Source organism: Martes martes, assembly GCF_963455335.1.
Source record: "Martes martes genome assembly, chromosome: 9".
NCBI lineage: Eukaryota > Metazoa > Chordata > Mammalia > Carnivora > Mustelidae > Martes > Martes martes.
The window spans coordinates 104403617-104423366 of record NC_137896.1 but is presented as its reverse complement, the minus strand read 5'-3'; the positions used below and the strand labels follow the sequence as shown (position 1 = coordinate 104423366).

The 19750-nt window shown below is 49.6% G+C and overlaps 1 protein-coding gene across 2 annotated transcripts in view; it reads right to left on the bottom strand.

Annotated features, from left to right (window-relative positions):
• KCNIP3 (potassium voltage-gated channel interacting protein 3) overlaps positions 1-19750 on the bottom strand; it is a gene marked incomplete at its 5' end in the record, with an annotated part of 78128 nt that overhangs the window by 11131 nt on the left and 47247 nt on the right. Inside the window, one exon of one of the 2 annotated variants that reach the window (XM_080812679.1) lies at positions 12223-12714. The exons of the other annotated variant lie outside the window; for it this stretch is intronic. Coding sequence (XP_080668805.1) covers positions 12223-12325 — 103 coding nt within the window. Of the gene's footprint in view, positions 1-12222; positions 12715-19750 lie in introns of those variants that run through there. 2 annotated transcript variants of the gene reach the window in all.

Here is a 19750-nt window from a genome sequence, read left to right as displayed (position 1 = left end):
GACTATAGAGCAAAACTCTGACCACAATGGTATCAAAATCTCAAAAAACAAGATAGGTAAAAAAAATCCCAAATGCTTGGAAATAAAACACATACTTCTACCATACCCATAAGTCAGAGAAGGAAAGTCACAAGGACAGTCTTGAAATATTTTGCATTGAATGATAATAAAACCACAGCATACCAAAATTTTCTGGTTGCAGGCAAAGCTACATTTAGAGGGAAATTTACAGCTTTAAGTTACTTTATTAGAAAGGAAGATAGGTATAGAGTCAATGATATAAACTTCTAGAGATCTAAGCTTTTCAGAATCCAGAAAGAAAGCAAATTAAGTTCAAAGTTATTAGAAGAAAGGAGATAATATAAAAGTAAGAGTGAAAATCAGCAAAAAGAGAAAATAGACAAACATAGAGGAAAAACCAATAAAGTTATTAGGAAACCCAATAAGTGAGCCACAGATGAGGAACATATATGTGTTCCATGTATATATATGTTCCATGTATATATCCATGGTGCGTGAGCCTTACATCTTATACAAAAATTTACTCATATTGGAGCACAGATTTAAACATAAGGCATAAAAATACAAAACTTCTAGGAAAACACACACACACACACACACACACACACAGGAAGAAACTTATGGCTGGGTTTAAGCAAACAGTTCTTAGACACACCAAAAGCATGATCCATAAAAGAAAAATTGCTAAGTTGCACTTTTTATTTTATTTTTGGGTAAACTGTACTTTTTAATAACAATTAAAACTCTCTCTCTGCAAGAGATATGAGAGATAAAAAGGTAAACTACAGACCGGAAGGAAATATTTGCAAATCACATATCTGACAAAGGATATCCAGATATATGAAGAACTCTCAAAACTCAATAGTAAGAAAACAACTCAAATTAGTAAGTGGGCAAAAACTTGGTCAGACCCTTGACCTAGAGGACATACAGGTGGCAAATAAGCATATAAAAAATGTGTTCACCACCACTGCAATTGTGGAAATACAACCTAAACCCGCAAGGAAATGCTACTACACACCTCTCGGAATCACTTAACTAACAAATATTGACAATACCAAGGGCTGGTGAGGATCTGGAGTAACTGGAACCATTACACTTGGCTGGTGGGAAGGAAAATGGTACTGCCCATCTAGAAATCAGTTTGGCAATTTCTTATAAACATACACTTACCATGTGACCCAGAATTCCTACTCCTGGGTATTTACCCATATGAAATGAAACCCATTAGAGTTACACAATAACGTTTCTGCAAATATTTAGAGCAACTTCATTTACAATCACCCAAGGTAGGAAATAACCCGCATGTCCTTCAACCGGTGAATGGGCAAACAGGGAGCCAGCGGAATACCAGTCAGCGGTAAAAATGACCGAACTATTGATACACACAGCAACGGGGATGGACCTCAGATGCGCTAGCTAAGTGAACAAATCCAGACTATGCAATGGAGGACTCCACTTAAGACATTCTGGAAAAGACAGAATTGCAGAAATCATAGGGAAAGACAACGGTAGCTGCAAGGTGCTGTGACACAGGAGACATGTCGACAGAAAAGGCAGCAGGAAAGAATTTTTCATGTGCTGGAATTGTTCTCTACCTTCACTGTGGCGGTGCTAACATTACTATGCATTTACCCAAATTCATAGAGCTGGACACCGAAAGAGGGGAACTCTTTGTATGTAGATTAGAAACAAATGAAACAGAAACTAGAGTAATTGCCTATAGGAGTAGAAGGAAATGGAGGGATAAAAGGGAAAAAATAAAGTAAGAGAGGGGTTTAAACTGGTCAAGACTGATTAAAAAAAAATGTCCCATAAACTAAAGAAGATGCATAATCCTCTACCCCTAAGGGTCAAAAAATAAAACAAAAACCCCAAACCTGTTGCTATTCCTTCCTCGACTCTCCTCTCCCCTCCAGCTATTTCTTTCTTCTCCTCTTCTTTAACTCACTGTCTTTACTTCCTCTTCTATTCTCCCCTGAACTTACACCTATGGGACATTGACCTCACCAGTCCACACAAGCTGCTTTTCAAAGAATGACCAGTGATCACCATCTTGCTAGTCCAGTGATCAGTACAGTCATCTTGACTCCTAAACCATAAAAGGGCCATACAAGAATGAAATTTACAGTGACACCATGGATGGACCTTGAGGGCATTATGCTAAGTGAAATAAGTCAGGCATAGAAAGTTATGGTATGATCTCACTGGTATGATGTCACTTACGTGGGGAATCTAAAAAAAACCAAACTTACAGACACAGAGAGTAGACTGGTGGCTGCCAGGGCAGGAGGTGGGAGAAATGAGATGTTGGTCACAGGGTACAAACTTCCAGTTATAAAATGAGTAAATCATGGGGGTCTATGTACAGCAAGTTGACTATAGCTAGGAATACTGTGTTGTGTGTTGTATACTTGAAAGTTGCTAAGATAATGGATCTTAAATGCTCTCACTGACCACCCCCAACAAAAGGGTAATTATGTGAGATGATGGATGCATTAATTAACCTTATTATAGTAATCATTTCATACATTTATATAATTTTGGGGGGGGTTGGTTTTTTTTTTTTTAAGATTTTATTTATTTATTTATTTGAAAGAGAGAGAGAGAGTGCACGAGCAGGGGAGGAACAGAGGGAGAGAATGGTAAGCAGATTGCATGCTCAGTACAGAGCCTGATGTGAAGCTTATCTCAGGACCTGAGATCATGACCTAAGCTGAAATCAAGAGTTGGACGCTCAACAAACTGAGCCACTTCGTGCCCCACTGTTATACGTCAGTTATATCTCAGTAAAGCTGGAAAAGCAGAGAAAGAGAAAATTACGTGCCCATTTCACTCTTGAATGTAGATACAACCTTAAACAAAATGTTAGTCAACTGAATCCAACTGTACTTAAAAAAAAATACACCATGATCAAGGTTTTATCTGTAATATGGAAGGAAAATCATACGAAAACCTTAATACGGAAAAGGCATTTGATAAACATCCACATCTATTTATAATCCAACAAGAACTTGAAGCAAACTAGGATTGAAGGGAACTTTCTTAACTTGATGTAACTTATACTTGCAAGTTATGTATTTATTTACAGAAAATATTAGGTTGAATGGCAAGGGCTCAGACACATTCCCTTTAAGATTTGGGACAAGCCAAGGTTGGCCACAAGCACCACTAATTGATATCCTGCCGATGCTCTAAGGAAATTTCAAGAAAGAAAGAAAGAATACAGGAATTGGGAAGTATAGGATAAAACTAACATTCTTGTAGATATTTGGTCCCAACAGGGACCAAAAGAATCAATATACATGAGAGTTTAGTAAGGTTGCCAGATATAAGATTAATTTACAAAAATCAATAGCAATTTTCCACACCAGTAATAACCACCTAGAAAATATAATTAAAAATATAAAATTCATGATTGCAATAAAAACTCAGACTATTTAAGTATTAGCCAAAACTCAAAGGACTTCTATATAGCAAGGTAATCTGAATAAATGAGACATTCCATTTAAGATAGGACCACATAGGGGTGCCTGGGTGGCTCAGTGGGTTGAAGCCTCTGCCTTCAGCTCAGGTCATGATCCCAGGATCCTGGGATCGAGCCCCACATCAGGCTCTCCACTCAGCGAGGAGCCTGCTTCCTCCTCTCTCTCTCTGCCTGCCTCTCTGCCTACTTGTGATCTCTGTCTGTCAATTAAATTTAAAAAAAAAATCTTAAAAAAAAAAAGAGGACTACATAATATAAAGATGTCATCTCTTCCCAAAGTAACCCACAAACTCAACACAATCCCATTAAAAATCCAGTTGGGCTTTTTGAGGACCTTGATAAAATCACTCTGAAATGCATATGGAGGAACAAAAATCCACAAAAATCTAGAAAGAAGAGTACAGAGGGGATTTTTCCTATTAAATACTAATACATTTGCACAGTCACTGTAATAAAAGTGGTGTGGTTAGTCCAAGAACAGACAAACACACCAAAAGCACAAAAAGAGACTGAGGTAGAGCAGGAACGTCACAGAAGATTTGTGCAATGGTCAGATTGTTTAGTAGGTGGTTTTAGGAAAACTGGCTCAGCACGAAAATCTGGATCCCCTTTCCACACCACGTGCAAAAGTGGGTTCCAGATGAACTAAAGACCCAAGTATGAAAGGTAAGCTATAGAGTTAAAATATGAAAGAATCTTGCTAACCTAAGGGTGGGGAAAGATTTCTCAAAACTTCAAAAGTTCAAACCATAAAGGAAAAAAAATGGATGAATTTGATTATATCACACTTAAAGACTTCTGTTCAAAAAAAAAAAAAAGGGCACTGGGGTCAGTTCAGGACACTCAGCAGAAAGGGAGAAGACAGTGTTTAAAATGGTCGAAAGAAGAATATTTAGACGAGATAATCATCAAAAAAGGAAACTGTTAAGATGAATAAATATGGGAAAGATGGCTCAACCTCACTATTAAACAGGAAAAGGCAAATTACATTAAGAACACAACAGCCGGATGGGCAGGAAATAATAAAATGCAATCAGGTTGGGGCGCCCGGGTGGCTCAGTCGGTTAAGTGTCTGCCTTTGGCTCAGTCATGACCCTGGGGTCCTGGGACAGAGTCCTGTGTCAGGCTCCTTGCTCAGCAGGGAGCCTGCTTCTTCCTCTGCCTGCTGCTCCCCCTACTTGTGCTCTCTCTATATATATATCAAATAAATAAATAAAATCTTTTTTTTTTAAAGATTTTATTTATTTATTTATTTATTTGACAGACAGATCACAAATAGGCAGAGAGGCAGGCAGAGAGAGAGAGGAGGAAGCAGGCTCCCCGCCGAGCAGAGAGCCCGATGTGGGGCTCGATCCCAGGACCCTGAGATCATGACCTGAGCCGAAGGCAGAGGCTTTAACCCACTGAGCCACCCAGGCGCCCCAATAAATAAAATCTTAAAAGAAAAAAAAAAAAAAGAAGGTTGACCAAGGCTAAGTGCTGGCTAGGGAGAGAAGGGAGGTCAACAGTAATTTTTAAGCATCCTAGCGAGTGTGCATACTGGTACAGGCATGCACTGTGGGGAAGTATTTGCATTTCCATGCTAATGTTGCGCATATTTGCATACCCTAGAGCCTGGTAACCCTATCCTAGGAATTGTGTGCTAAAGAAACAATGGCCAGGACACAGGCAGGAGAGCAGACACCCCAACTCTCTACAATAACAGTAGCTTGAATCAACCACGAGCCTGAGAACAGAGCAGATAAACAGACTGTGGTGGGCCATCCACTGGATGAAACGTCCTACAGCAGCGAACGGACGGTAACACATATTTGTTATAAAATTCAAAACCAAGGATAACCAAACTATTTGTAGGGATACCCAAGAAATAAAATGGTAAATAAGAACAAAAATCCAGGAATGACAAGTGCAAACCTGGCTGGTGGTAAGTTCTGCAGCGTGGGAGAGGAGAAGCTCAGAGAGAGCCAGGCTAGTGATGTTCTAGTTCTGGGGGTGGGGAGAATCGGTTCACTGGCGTTTATTATTCGTTTTAATGCAGAGATCATATATATATTTGAATTTGCTAGAAGTTAATTAAAATGTTTAAAAGTAATTAGAGGGGTGCCTGGGTGGCTCAGTTAGTTGAGCATGAGACTCTTGATTTAGGCTTGGGTTGTGTCTCGGGATCCTGAGATCGAGCCCCAGGTGGGGCTCTGCACCTAGCACGGAGTCGAGCCCCACGTGGGGCTCTGCACCTAGCACGGAGTCGGCTAAGGTTCTCTCCCTCTGCCCCTGCTCGAGCTCTCTCTCTCAAATAAATAAATAAAATTGTTTAAATAAAATGTCTTTTTAAAAAAGTAATTAGAGTACCCAGATCAAGAGAAAAAGAGAGTGAGAACACACCTCTGGTCTGGACAAAATAGGACACTTGGAAGAAAGGGAAAGGACAGAAGTCCCCAAAGAAATGGCCAAAGGACATCCACGGGCAAGTCAGAGGTGAGCAAACTGAAAAAGCTGAGGGGTACACGAAGAGGTGTTCAAAATCATTAGTATGGAAAACGCACCTGAGAACAACAAGGAAAAATGTGACACTCATGAATTCGGCAAAGTCTGAAAGCTACTTTAAAAGTCAAGACTCAGTTGGGGACTGCGGGCTACCTTCTCCCGCCGCTCCAGACTCACTTGTCTGCTTGCCATCTGCACTCGGATGTCTAGGCGGTTCTCAAATGGAGCATTTCCAAACGGAGCTCCTGATCTCCCTCCCCAAACTGTTCTACCCACAGCCTTCCCCAGCTCCCGGGACGGCAACTCTGTCCTGTTGGGTGCTTCGGCCAAAACTCTGGGCATAGACCTTCCTCCCAGCGCTCAACCCACAGGCATGGCCGGCCAGCTCTAACCCTCAACTCCCGCCTCTGACACCTTCTCCCACTTCCACAACCCTCCTCGGGCCCAAGGCTCCAGCATCTCTCCTGGCCTGAAGCCTGGCTTCTGCCCTGGGTCCTGTAGGTCTAGATTTCAAACAGTGCTGGAGGAAGCTGCTGGAAACATATCCTGTGTATTCCTCTGTTCAACAACCTCTCCTAAGCTCTGAATATAAAAATAACCAGTAAATATAAATATAAAAATAACCAGTAAATCACCAATGAATGCACACCACCGCCACCCCTCCCCAGCTCGGCTCTGACCTCATCTCCCAGTCTCTCCCTTTGCTCCCACTGCTTCAGCCATTCTGGCCCCCCTGTGCCCCGCAAGCCCACCAGGCACACTCCCTCTACAGGACACTGCTTTTCCCTCGGAATTCACACCTCCTTTGTCTCCTTAAATGTCACCTTCTCACAGGTGCTGCCCCCACCATTCCTATGGATCCCTCATCTCTGTTCTACTTTCCTCCATTTGGCTATGACTCCCTGCCAGATGCATATTTCTGTTTACCGGTGCTATGGACCAGAGCTGGGTCTCCCCAAAATTCGTATGCTGAAGTCCTAAGCCAATGTGACTCTATTTGGAGATACAGCTTTGGACGTAATTAAGGTAAGATGGTATCTAGTAGGACAGGTGGCCTTGTAAGAAGAGGAAGAGAGATCTCACCCCCTATCTCCACTCCCACCCCACCCCCCACTTTCACCCCCTCTTCACACATATGCACCAAGGAACGGTCACAGAACTGTCTGGAAGTGTCTGGAGGGCAGGGGACCTGGCTTCACCTTGACTCCCACAGCGTCCGGCCAGATCCTGGGCACCCCACATGCTCTCAGGGGACACTGGAGACTTCTCCAGGCTCATCCACGAGAGAAATCCAAGGATTCATCCCTCCGGTTTGTTTCGGCGGAGACGCCGCCAGATCTCTTAGGAGCTGCCAGTGGCCTCACACCCACCTGCTGCAATTATAGGCAGGACTGGCAACTAATAGATCTAAATAGCCATTTGCTACAGCTTTCCTTAGAACACCGAGGAGCCGTGCTCCGCCAGACGGTGAAGTCAACCTGCTTCTGTTCTCTCCCTTCCACCTCTCTGTGGGCGCAGCCCTTCTCCCGGGCACCCCCCCCCCCAGGAGGCCAGTCCTGGACACTACTTACCCCTGCCCACTGATAACCAAGGGCTCAGCAACCAAGATTGAACCTCTCCATCAAACAAACATTTTGTGAAAGGAGGAAAAGCATGAGGCTTTAAAAAATTTGTTCTAGGGGCGTCTGGGTGGGTCAGTGGGTTAAAGCCTCTGTCTTCGGCTCAGGTCATGACCCCAGGATCCTGGGATGGAGCCCCACGCTGGGCTTTCTGCTCAGCAGGGGGCCTGCTCACCCCTCCCCGCACCCCCGCCGCTTTTCTGCCTACTTGTTATCTCTCTCTCTCAAATAAATAAATAAAATCTTTTTAAAAAAATTGTTCTAAAAAAAAGTTGTCATTGTTGTCATTCTAAAGCGGGAGGTCCCCACATTATACAGCAAGCTGACAAATCTCCAACGGGGCTCTCCCAGGGAGCAGGCCCCGTGCCACACAGCCCCCTCTGGGCAGGACCAACCTGCAGGGGCTCAGAAAAGGTGGCGGCAAATCTTTAATTCACTGAGCAAAGACGCACCAGGTCCTGGGTGAGGGCCATTTTTGGCCTACCGGCGAGGCAAGAGGGACTGGAGCCAGCCAGTGTGGACAGCCCCTGATGGTCAGGGGACTCCTAGACCTGGAGGTCCCTCCGAGGAGCCCCGGGGACCACTGTAGAGCAAGACTCCCCAGCAATGCATCTTCTGTCTGTTGGGGGGACTGGGCTTCCAAGACTCCATTGGAGATTCCATAGCTAAGACACTTTGAAACCACCAGCTATGCAACAAGTGAGGCACTGACTTGGGGAAGGAGGGGACTTGGCCCAAATCTCCCATTGCAGAGCAGCATCAGGCTTCAGGCTCTAGGCCACCTCCCTGCCTTACAGGAGCCACCTACCTGAGCCTCAGTTAGGTGACGTACCCTCCCCAAGCCTCAGCTTCCTCATCTCTAGGATGGGCCTGCTGCTGTGGAGGACAAAATCATGATATGCACAAAGAGAGGTGGGGCCACCTCAAGGAGGGAAGAGCAGGGGTGGTGGGTGAGGGCGTGCATACCTCCCTCTGGGCACTCCCCATTCTCCCCTTCACGCCTCTGTCTCTTCACCCACCTCTACCCCCACTGTCACAATTCAGCTTCCCTGTCCCCACTCCGGCCAGAGGGGTCCTCCCCTCAGAGGACATCTGCCCAGAGATGTCCTAAAAGGAGGGCCAAGACCCTGCATTACTTATGCTCCTGATGGCTTCCCATTACCTGGCATACATAGGGTGCCCAATAAATGTGTGCCAGTGATGGCATGTAATTTACACTTCCTCAACGCCTGCTGTTTGCCAGGCAGTGCTGGCTGGGCACACTCTGGGGCCACAAGTTTATAGACACAGTCCCTGACCTTCTTGGAAAGCCCGTATGGGGTAGGGATGGGGATCTTAGAATGGCATCATCTAACACAACCCAAAGGGGCGGGGAGCCAGAGGGGTCAGGGAAAGTTCCCAGGGGAGATGGGCCTCCAATCCAATACCCCAATACAGATGAGGAAACAGAGCTCAGGTAAGAGGACTGACTCGCTCAAGTTAATGACAGTATGTCAATGACTGAGTCAGGCCTGAAAAGCAGCTGTCCCAGCCCCTGGCCACCTCACCCCAAGTGCTCCTTCCAGAACCAGGTTTCTCAGCCTCCCTTCGGACATTTGGGCCTGATCATTCTTTCTTCTGGGGGCTGTCTGTCCCCGTTCATTGCCAGATGTTTGCCCTCTACCTGTGAGATGCCAGTAGCCCCCTCCCCCCAACTGTGATAGTCAAAAATATCCCCAGACATTACCAAATGTCCATGAGAGAGCAAAACTGCCCTCCGTTGAGAGTTACTCATCCAGAATCTAGGAAATCCAGGTAATCCGACTCAAGATAAAAGGCAGTGACCAAAGTCAAGTCCTGGGCCCAGATGTGGTGGACAAAAAGGTATGTGGTGTCAGGGCTTGCAAACCAAACACCAAGAATTTCTGGCCCATGGTCACTTTTTGCCGCTGTGTCCCATCCTGTGAACCCCTTAGCCTTGAGCTCTGCTTTTCACTTTTCCAAAGTGCTTTAGTTCACCACACCCCTGTGAAATGCATAGGGGAATATATGCTTTTATCCTCATTCTACAGATAAGGAGATTCAGGCTCAAGAATGTTGAATGCACCAAAGTCACCTGGTAAGCTAGTGGCGGAACCCGGCCAGGATTTCCGCACGGGGTCATCTGGAGGCAGAAAGGGACAGGAGACCCAGGGCAGACTCAGGGCTTTTTATGATCTGCATCTCCTTCTAGAAGGCTGCATCCCTAGAACCCAGATCCATTAGTTCCTGACAATCCCAGGGGCATCGTAACTCTGGCGGCTCACGGATGGGAACTACGGAGGCTCAGGGAAGACAAGAGACACACAAGCGGATGCATGCACGCTTGAGGGGAGCCAGGCGCCAGCCCTCTTCCCTCGGTGCCCGCTCCCATCCAGGCTGGGCTCCTGACAGCCCATCTGACAGTCCCTCAGACTCTTCCAGGCACTTAAAGGACAGCACCCCCAACAATAGGCAACATGTGGAACTTAGAAGTCCCTCCCTCTGAGGCAGGAGGGGAGGCCTGTTTGAGTGAGAGAATGTTTCCAACCATGAATCAGTCCTCTTACTACGAGTCATCCCTCCATTGCTAATTGTTGGTGATGTGAATGGTACACAAAATTTGCGCGTTTATTATATGCCAAGAACGGTGCCGGAGGCCTTAAAGCCCCAGTGGCTAGTTAGTTACATGTCTGCTACAGCCCACTTTACAGGTAACGAAACTGAGGCCAGGAAAGGTTAAGGGAGCTTTACGGCCAGCACGTGTGGGTGACAGGACCCCAGCGAAGACCTGGGTGACACAGGCTCCACACCTCTCCCACTGCTTCAACGCATCGTAACTCCTAAGGGGAATGAATGGGCAACTGTAGCAGGAAAGGGAAACTCACTAGAGCCTGAAGTGAGTTTTTTAGTAGATTGAAGAAAGCCTCTGTAGTCCAGTGCACACTATCCACCTTGTAAAGAAATCCCATTTCCTTAGAAGTCACAAAGACAAATTTCACAGGCCCAGATCTGGGAGGGGGTTGGGCTCAGTTTGGAAGGTTCTGCAGAACCAAGCAGAATGAGACCACTGGTGCTCCTGGCTCCTTGGTGGCCCAGGAGGGTCCTGGAAACAGGGAAGATCAATGTTGGGGGGGGGGGGCATGGTTTGCCTGAGCACCAACCCCTCCCACACCCTCCCCAGACTCCAGATGGCAAAGGACAGGGCAGGCGGGACAGCCCCGTGCCCTGCAGGAGGCAAAGGTCCTCAGGGCTACAGCAGTGCAGGATGCTCCCCTCCCCCTCATCCCAAGCAAATGCATTTCCCACTAAATCCCCTGTCATAGATTTCCTAACCGGGCTCAGCATCCAGACAAGTGCAGGCCCAGCTTGGGCAATTTTCCTCTTCACGTAAAATTTAAAGCTTATGGTGGCATCTCTCAGAACCACCTTGATCACATCTCTTCTCTCTGGGCCCCATGGACTTGCCTAGAAAAGGTGTGATGGAGCCTGATGGCTTCTTAGGGGCACATAGCCATGGACTTCAGGTAAAGAGTCAGCTCAAGGTTCTGAAGGCAAAATGGAGGAAGGGCCTTGCTTCCAGGCCCTGTGACCCTTCCTGTCCCTTTGTAGGGGTTTGAGGCACATCTTCAGGCTGGAGGGGCTGCCACGCAGTTCAGAGGCAAAGACAAAGTCTGCATTCCTTGCCTGTCTGGACCTCTGGGTTTCAGTTCCAGGAGCCGGAGCCTGGCAAGGTCAGCAGAGCGCTGCGGCAGGAAGATGTCCGTCCTCCCCCCAGAGGACAGCAAGGGAGCACAGGTAACAAGAACAGGACAGGCTGGCCCCCTTCCCTGCAGTACAGAGGCATGGGGCTGCAAATGCCTCTTCGAACAGGGAGGAGGGGAAGTTACAGCCCTGGGAGGTCAAGGTCCCCTTTAGAATGGGTGTGCCCTAGAGGGGCTCCTCCTCCTAACCTGCCCAGAAGTCTTAAGGAGGTATAGAAGGTTGGGGAGCAGCTCCGAGGACACCTCTCAGGGGTCCCAGGGAGGCTGTCCACTGTCTGATTGAAGGGTAGGTCTATCTCCTCCGTTAATATTGTACTGGGACAGAAATGTGGCGCCTGAGGATTTGGTTACTGATCCCGTGGACCTGAGCCTTGCCTAGGGATGGGGGTCGAGGCGAAAGGGGCAGCTCTAAGATGTGACTGAGGTCTCATTACTTGCCACCATCAAGTACCCTAGGCTGGGGATCCTTCCAGTCATCTTCACCCTGAGCCACCTCCCACCAACCGGAGGCCCGATCCGGCTGTGCTCACCCGGGGCAGTTCGGACCGGCAGGCCTAGGATGGCTCAGGGTGTCACCAGGCATCTTGCTCACGCCCACCCCAAGCACCGCAGCTCCAACCCCTCTGGGGCTCCTCGGAGCCCAAGGCCTCTCCATCCCCTCAGTCCCAGGCCAGCCCTCTGGAGTCCGGAGGGGGCGGCGGCTCAAGCGGCTAGTGCTGCTGAGCGCTGGGCGCCCAAGGGCCGCACTCGCCGGGCCCGCGGGCCCGCAGACCCGCGCTCCGGAGCACCACTGCTGCTCCCTCCCCAAACACTGCTGGCCCCGGCAGAGGAGCGGACGGCCACGCGTTACCTTCCATGGACATGGGCTCCAGGATGCCGAACTGCTTGAGGACGGCGATGAACAGCAGCACCACCACGGCCATGGCGCACAGCTCCATGCCCTGGATGCCCATGGCGACCCGAGCTGCCCGGGGCCGGGGCGTGCCCCTCGCCCGCGCGTGCCTCGGGAGGCGCCCGGGCCGGTGCAGCCCGCCCGGCCTCTTGGGGAGGCCGCGGCTCACATCCCCCGGCAGGCGGGGCTGCGGGTGTAGACCGGGTCCGGGCCCCGCGGAGGGCGGCTGCGGCGGCGAACTGGGCAGGCCCGGAGGTTGGACGCCGCGCGGCTGCAGAGCCCGAGCGCAACTTTCCGAGTCAGCCGGCAAACTTCGAGGCGCTGCGGCGGCGGCGGCGGCGCGGAGCGCTGCTCGGGCGGCCGGCGCGGGCCAGAGACGCCTCCATGGCCGGCGCGGGCGCCGCGCCTCTTTCGCCCCGTCTCCAGCCCCAGGGGCGCGGGGGCACGGGGGCGCGGCGGCGGCGGCGGCGGCGGCGGGGGTCCCGGGCGCTCCCTGCCGCCCCAGCCTTCATCGCGGCTCCCCGCACGCTCATTGGCCTAGGCGCGGCGACCACCCGGGGAGGCGGCCCCTGCGGCCGCCCCCCTCCCGCCCGCGCGAGCCCGGGAAGGGGCGGAGGGAGGTGGCCCCGCCCCGTGCGGCCCAGCCCTCATACGGAGCCTGGCGCACCGCCACCCACCCCCCCAGCCAGCCCCCCGGAGACCAAGCGGTCGGCGGTTTCACCCAACTGCCTGCGCAGGGTGGGGGCTGAGTGGCTGGGGAAGGGGCCGGGGACCGGAGGGGAAGGGAGCCGCAGCATCGCTCTCTGCGAGGAGTTGGGGTTCCATTCTGCTTGCTGAGGGGTGCGGAGCCTGCCACAGCCGCTCACTGCCCCGTCGGCCAAGGCAGAGTCGGCCTTAGGGGGATCGGGAAAGCCCTCTCACCCCGGGGTATTTCCCACACCACCAGGTCTCGGCTCGAGACTGAACTTGGCCTTGGTCTGGCCCCCCACTGGAAATGAAAAAGTTGGTATCCAAAGTTATCCAGTCCCGGAAACCCACGTGCGCTCCAGGTTTTTAGAGGGAGTGTGGGCTTTGGCATTAGAGACTACGGAACTGAGTTCCACTCCTGATTTTGCTGCGTGACCTTGGTCGAGTCACGGACTTGCGGAGTCCTCCTACATACAGAGGGGCTGGTGTCCGCCTGCCTTTCCGGCTGTGGGAAAGAGCTTAACGGATGCCAAGTCCAAGGCGCGGGCAGTGCACAGGAGCGCTAATTCGTTTGTGAATCACTCTCTTCCAGCCTGGGGGCACCGTGTAGGAAAGGACCGGGAGAGAAGGGGGCGTGGCAGGGCGGAGCCGGGGATCCTCCAAGTCCCGAAGTCCCGGACTTGAGGGCCAGAGCCGTGGCTCTCTGCTGCCCTCCCGCGGGCATTGCGCTCCGCGGGTGTCCGCCCCGGGCTTAGAGGGCGAGAAAACTCCCAAGTTCTTTAGAAGTTCTCCAGCTGCCTTAGTGGAGGGGAAATCCAGCTCCGTTCCACGCCTGTTTGGACGTAGGGTCTGAACAATAGTAGCTTCCATGTATGAGCCTCTGCTACCCACTCGGTCATTCGTTCAACAAATGCTGAACGTGTACTGCGCCCCAGGCACAGAACTTGGCGCCTGCGTGGGGCGAGAAACAGCAGCGTGCGTGGACCAGGGCCCTTCTGGAGCTGGTACGGGAACCGAGCCTTTAGGTTTACTCGTAATCCGTAAGGGCTGCCCCAGTGGGCATTTCTTGTCCCCATTTTACAGTTAAGGAAACCGAGGTTTCCTTAGAGGTTGGACTGGGGAAGGGACACAGGGGCAGCCCAGGCCTTCTGGATTCCAGAGCAGATGCTGGGCCAGCATACCGCGCTGTTTCCAGTGGAAACGGGTGGAAGAGAGGCTGCTGGGTTTCTTCTGGCCGGTGCAGTTCAACCTCAGTGTTTAACACACCTGGTTAAAAGTCTGAGTTGTTGGAGATATTTTTAAAAAACTGTAAATGCACAGCTTTCAATTGCATTTAGTGGGATGTGGTGAGTCTCCACTGACCAAGAACTCTAAGCAGAGACACTAATGATCGCCAGAGAACACAGCTCTGTTGGAGCACATGAGTTGCTAAAGTGTGTAAGTTTAGAAAGGCTCAAGACCCTCCTAATTTACACACTTACATGCTAAGTAGAATCTAGCCTGTGTCCCAGCTGGTTGCCACCAGTCCTCAGTCAATGGTCTGGTTAAGAATACATTAACCTCTCTAAGCCTGTTTCCTAAAATGGGGATGACAAGCCCACCTCTCCAGGGGCTTGTAAATGATCCAGGGAGACGAGGGTGTCACTGGCTCTGATGGCCTCTTATGATGTGTTCTTGGAGCTGGGTGTGTTCAGGGTGCCAGATGAGAGATAGATGGGGGGTGGGGGGCAGATAGAGAACTGAGCAAGCAAAAGAAGCCATATGGAGGGTCCTCCTGAAGCTTGTCCACCCCTGCTCTCCTGCCTCAGTTTCCCCTGGTGCTCCTGAGCATCATCCCTGGGAAAGCTTCAATGACTGCTCATAAACACTGAGCTATAAATGAGACATTGATCCCCTGGCTTTGCGGTGTAAAATATTAACGATGCCTAAGTGGATACCAGGGATGAGAGCAGAATGTCTGCTCGGCATTAGCCTCCTGGGCCAGGGGCCTAATGGATGGGAAGCTGACTCCCCCGCTCACTCACGAGCTTGGGGCCTGCCAGCCCTGGGGCCAACCAGGTCCACTGAGGCTGGGATGATGGCCCCATCACGCTCCCTGCTTCCATGGGACCTAGACAGGGAAGCTGGCAGACAAGCCCCCAGACCTTATACATCGTCCCCACACCCATGAAGTCGCAGGCCAGGCCTTTCCCAGCTGGTTGTAGTTCCCTTCTCTAGCTCCCAGCTGCGCTCTCCCCAACATCCCCCAAGTGCCTCCTGTGGCAGGGAGCATGCTGGCTGTTGACAGTGATCCCTGCCAGCTCCCTGTCTTGGGGTAGGGACACAGACAGAGAAATCCTTGCCCTTCAGGGTGCTGAAGACTGCCAAGGAAGTAGGGAAAGACAGGGCGCAATGTGGAGGGAGCAGCTCGCTCTACCCTGGGTGATAGTAGAGAGCTGGGGAGTCCCAAGCCCTCTCTTGGAAGACTTCAAGATGTCTGGGAGGGTCTCGGAGGCCTTGGTATCTTGGTTTAGAACATTTTTGAACCTCCGGCTGTTTTGGGGTGGTCTGGGGCATACCTCGAACCTAGCCTGGCATCCCACACCTGAGGTCATGGTCTTCCTATGCCTGGAATATTGCTACCACTCCAGTTCTGCCTCCAGGAAGCCTTCCCAGATTATGCCAGCCCTGTACCAACCCCCTTCTCCTCAGAACCGCCATGGCCTCAACTGCCGGGGCCGGGCCATTCTGCACCGTGTTTTGGCTGCCTGCCCAGACATCTCCCATGTCACCCTGTGCTTCTCCTCTCTCACCACAGCTGTGCTGTCAGCTCTTGTGGGTTGGGACCTGTCTGTTTGACCAAACATTAATTGGGTGCCCCAGCCTACTGACCACGTAGTTGCCCAAGGATTGTAAAAGGTCTTTTGACTTTTAAGGCAGGGACTGGGCTACACACATGCTGTTTGTGGGACCCACACCCAGCAAATAACTCAGCAAGTGGCTCCCATCTAAACTCTCCCAGAGGGCAGGCCCCCTTTGGTTCTAGTGCAATCTACTAGGCAAAACAGTCATTATTCAGTTTATTTCTCCTCCTCATATTTCCTAGGAACCAAACAAGAATGTCCACAAGTGGAATTCCACATCCCAAAGAAACACCTCTAGGACTCCTCCCCATGGATGTTCCAAGGCTCCTCACAGGTGGTGTATTCAGAGCTAGACTGTCAGGCTTCCCCCAAACTTGCCCCTCCTTCAAGCTCAATCTTAGCTGCTCAGACCAAAACCCTGGCTTAGCCTGGAATCTTCCTGTCCCACTCCTGCCCAATCTACCAACAAACTCCAGCACTGTGCCTCTTTTCTCATCAATCTTGGCTCCACTGCCATGAGCTTGGCCATGCCATTGTCCCTTTCTCCTGGACTCCTGCTGTCAGCTGCCAGCAACTCTCCCTATCTCCATTCCATCCTCCTCTTGTCTCTCTTTCAGCAACCAGAGTGGTCATCTCGAGATGGACATAAGGTCCTGTTTTTCCCTTGCTTAAAACGTCTAGTGGCTGTCTGACTCAACACTGGTTGTGTTTGCCTGCTTGACATTCTTCTCTCTGATTTGGTGACAGCTCTCCCAATTTCCTTTGTAGAACCCCCTGCCCCTGCCAGCCTTGTGATTTCGGAGCTTTGGCAATATAACTGGTCAACCAACACCAATTCCTTTTTTCCCACTGCATACCACCCCTCCACTGCCATGGTGATTTATTCAGGGGTGGGTACCAGCTGGGACTCAGTGAGAGACCTCCATGACTGGCCCTGGGACAAGCAGGAGGGGCACTCTTGTTCACTGTGGCAGCTAAATGGCCATTCTGCCACCATGTGGGAACAGGAAGCTAGAGAAGGAATTATTTCTTGGGAAAACAGAACAAAACAAAATAGCCCAATTGACAATGTTCTATGCCTTGATCCAGCTGTGCCTGATGGCACACCTAAACCTGTATCTTTCAGTTATGTGAGCCAATAAATCTCCCTATTGTTGCTTAAGCCAATGTGGGTTGGGTTGCTGCTCCTTGCAACCAAAAGGGTCTTAATCAATGCAACCCTCATTACTCATAGAACAAAGACCAAAATCCTTAATATGGCCCATCAGAGCAGCTGACATTTACTAAACACTCACCATGCACCAGGCACTTCAACACCACTCAGCTTCTTGATTTCTCATAGATCCCAATAGGGTAGGGACTTGATAAGAGGAAGAAGTTGAAGCACAGAGTGGTTAATTCTTTGATTAAGAGCACACAGCTGATAATACACAGCTCAGAATTTGAACCCAAACATTCCAGCTCCACAGCCTATGATTTTAATTCAATCCTTCCATGCCCCTCTACACCATCATGGTCAGACCCTTCCTCCTCTCCCTTGCTCAAATGACCCCAGCCACACCTGCAGCTACCTGAATGGGCCCAAGATTCTCCAGATCTCTGAGCATGCTCTTCTCTGAGCCATGAATGTTCTTCCTCCTCCTCCTCCTCTTCCATTTCACCTAACTAATTAGTGCCTACTTGTCTTTTGGGTCTCAACTTAAATGTCACTTCTGCAGAATATCTTCCCTGACCTGCTCCCCTTATTAGTCCCTGCTTTGCTATGCCCCCCATCCCCTTCCCTCTTTGCAATGTGAGTTTAGCTATTTATGTATTCATTGATTTGTTTCTGTTCTCCCACCAGATGGTAAGCTTCCTGAATGTATAATTCGTACCTGCCTCAGTGTATTTATAAAATAATTAATGGGATATCAGATGATGATTTTCCTCTAATTAGTTCAGCAGAGGCTGTTCTGGTACCACTAGCAAGAGCACCAGACTGGGAGTCCAAGAGAACCGGGGCCAAGTCCCTAGTTCCAACCCTAATCTATTGGCAGAGTTGGCCAAGGCACACCACCTCTCCGAGCTTCCCTTTCCTTTTTGTAAAATGGAGTCACTTGGTGACATGCCTGTTAAACAGTGAGCTATGAGAATCTGACAAGCTGATGGAAGTGAAAGCCTCCCAAGTCAGGCATGAGGGACCCTGTTCCTGGAGATGCCCACTTCCTCAGAGCCAGAAACACCAAGTGACACCAACGGGGTCTACTTTACCTTATGGTATTGCCCAAATCTTCCAATCAGACAGACCTCTGGGGACCACAGAGAACCCATCCACACAGTCTCTGCTCTGGCCCAACTTCAGATGAAATGTGGGAGGTTTGTGGCTACTGGTAACAGAAATCCTCCATTCCTTTAACTTAAACTTTTAGGAAATGCACCATGTCACACACACAAGTCCAGCAGGAGGGTGGCTCCAGGGATAATCAGCTCAGATCATTAAGGACCTGGGTTCATGTATCTACCTACATCTCCAGCCTCAAGGCATTAACCTTACCCACAGCCTGCTCCTCTCATGACCCAAGATGGATGCCTAGTTCCAGACATCACATCTTGATGTGACAGTGTCCTGGGAAAGATGGGATCATCTCTTTCTATGCCTTTTTTTAATAGTGAAAAAAATTTACCCATCAAGCTTCCCATGAACACTTCTTAGTGTTTCTTGACTGGAATTATTTCACATACCATGCCTAAATCTGTTGTTGGCAAGAGGAATGAGACCAGCACTATAGGAGAGACTCCGGGATCTACACCAAAACTCATTCTCCTCTCCTTTCTTCTAAAGTAAAAACCCTTAATTAGGCACATGGTTGCCCAGTGGTGACAGCATTTCCCAGACCCCTTTGCAATTAGTTGTGGCCATATGAGTAAGTTCATAACGGTAAAAGAGATGGGTGCTCCTTTGGGGATGGAGGCCTTAAGTCAACAAGTGAGTAGCCTCATCATTCTCTCTTCTCTTTTTCTTACTGGCAGGAACCCAGACATGTCAATGACCAGCCTCAGCCATACAGATCCTGACACGTCTGGAAGAGGAGGAGGGTGTGGAGCCACAAGATAGAAGGGACTTTGGTCCCTGAATGATCTGCATGGGACAGAACCGCCCACCAAGCTAGAACATTCACCCTGATATGTTAAAGGAGAAAGAAATAAACTTTTAAAAATCTCTTAAAGAAAAAGATATAATGAGGTGAGAGCTGACTATTTTGAAAATAGAGGAAGAAAGGAAGAGGGAGACACAAGGTACTAAAGGCTTCACAATGTCAGCAAAGCAAACACTTGGATCAAGCAATAGAAATAAGATTGTTGCAGAAAATGTTTTTCAAAGGTCTTTTCAGATTTATCAGCCAAACATTCAGCCAAACAAAGATGGCCTCAAGTGAGAGACAGAAATGGGTAGAAGAAGGAAGCCAAGAAATAAAGCAACTATGGGAGAACTACATTCAGAAAAGAACGTTGGTAGTGGTTACTGAACACAGAACTGACTGGAAGAAAATGGACCAGAAAATGACCAAGTCTTTGAGGGAATTATATTGTGGTAGAAGTCAGAAGTCTGGCCCCAAAAGCCTGTGAGTAATCAAGACCCACAACAACTCTTGGCCTTCCCAACTTGCACGAGCAGAAAACTTGGAAAGCTCTATGGCTCCAGAGGAGGACACACTTCCCAATGCCTACTTCAAATGTGGCCCAGAGGGAAATGGACAGGGAATGGAGGACAAGGCTGGAACTGTGGAGGACAAGGGGCAAGGTGGTGGATCCAGAGAACAGAACTAAGGTAGCTAGTTAAGCTTTCTCCTTCTGCTGCAGCGTGGGTAGCCCAAGAATCCTCACTATCCAAATCCATATGTTTTCTGAATTCAGATGTGAGAGTTATTTTGGTAAGTTCAGGTCATGAATAGTGTAATGTTACATTCAAATCTATC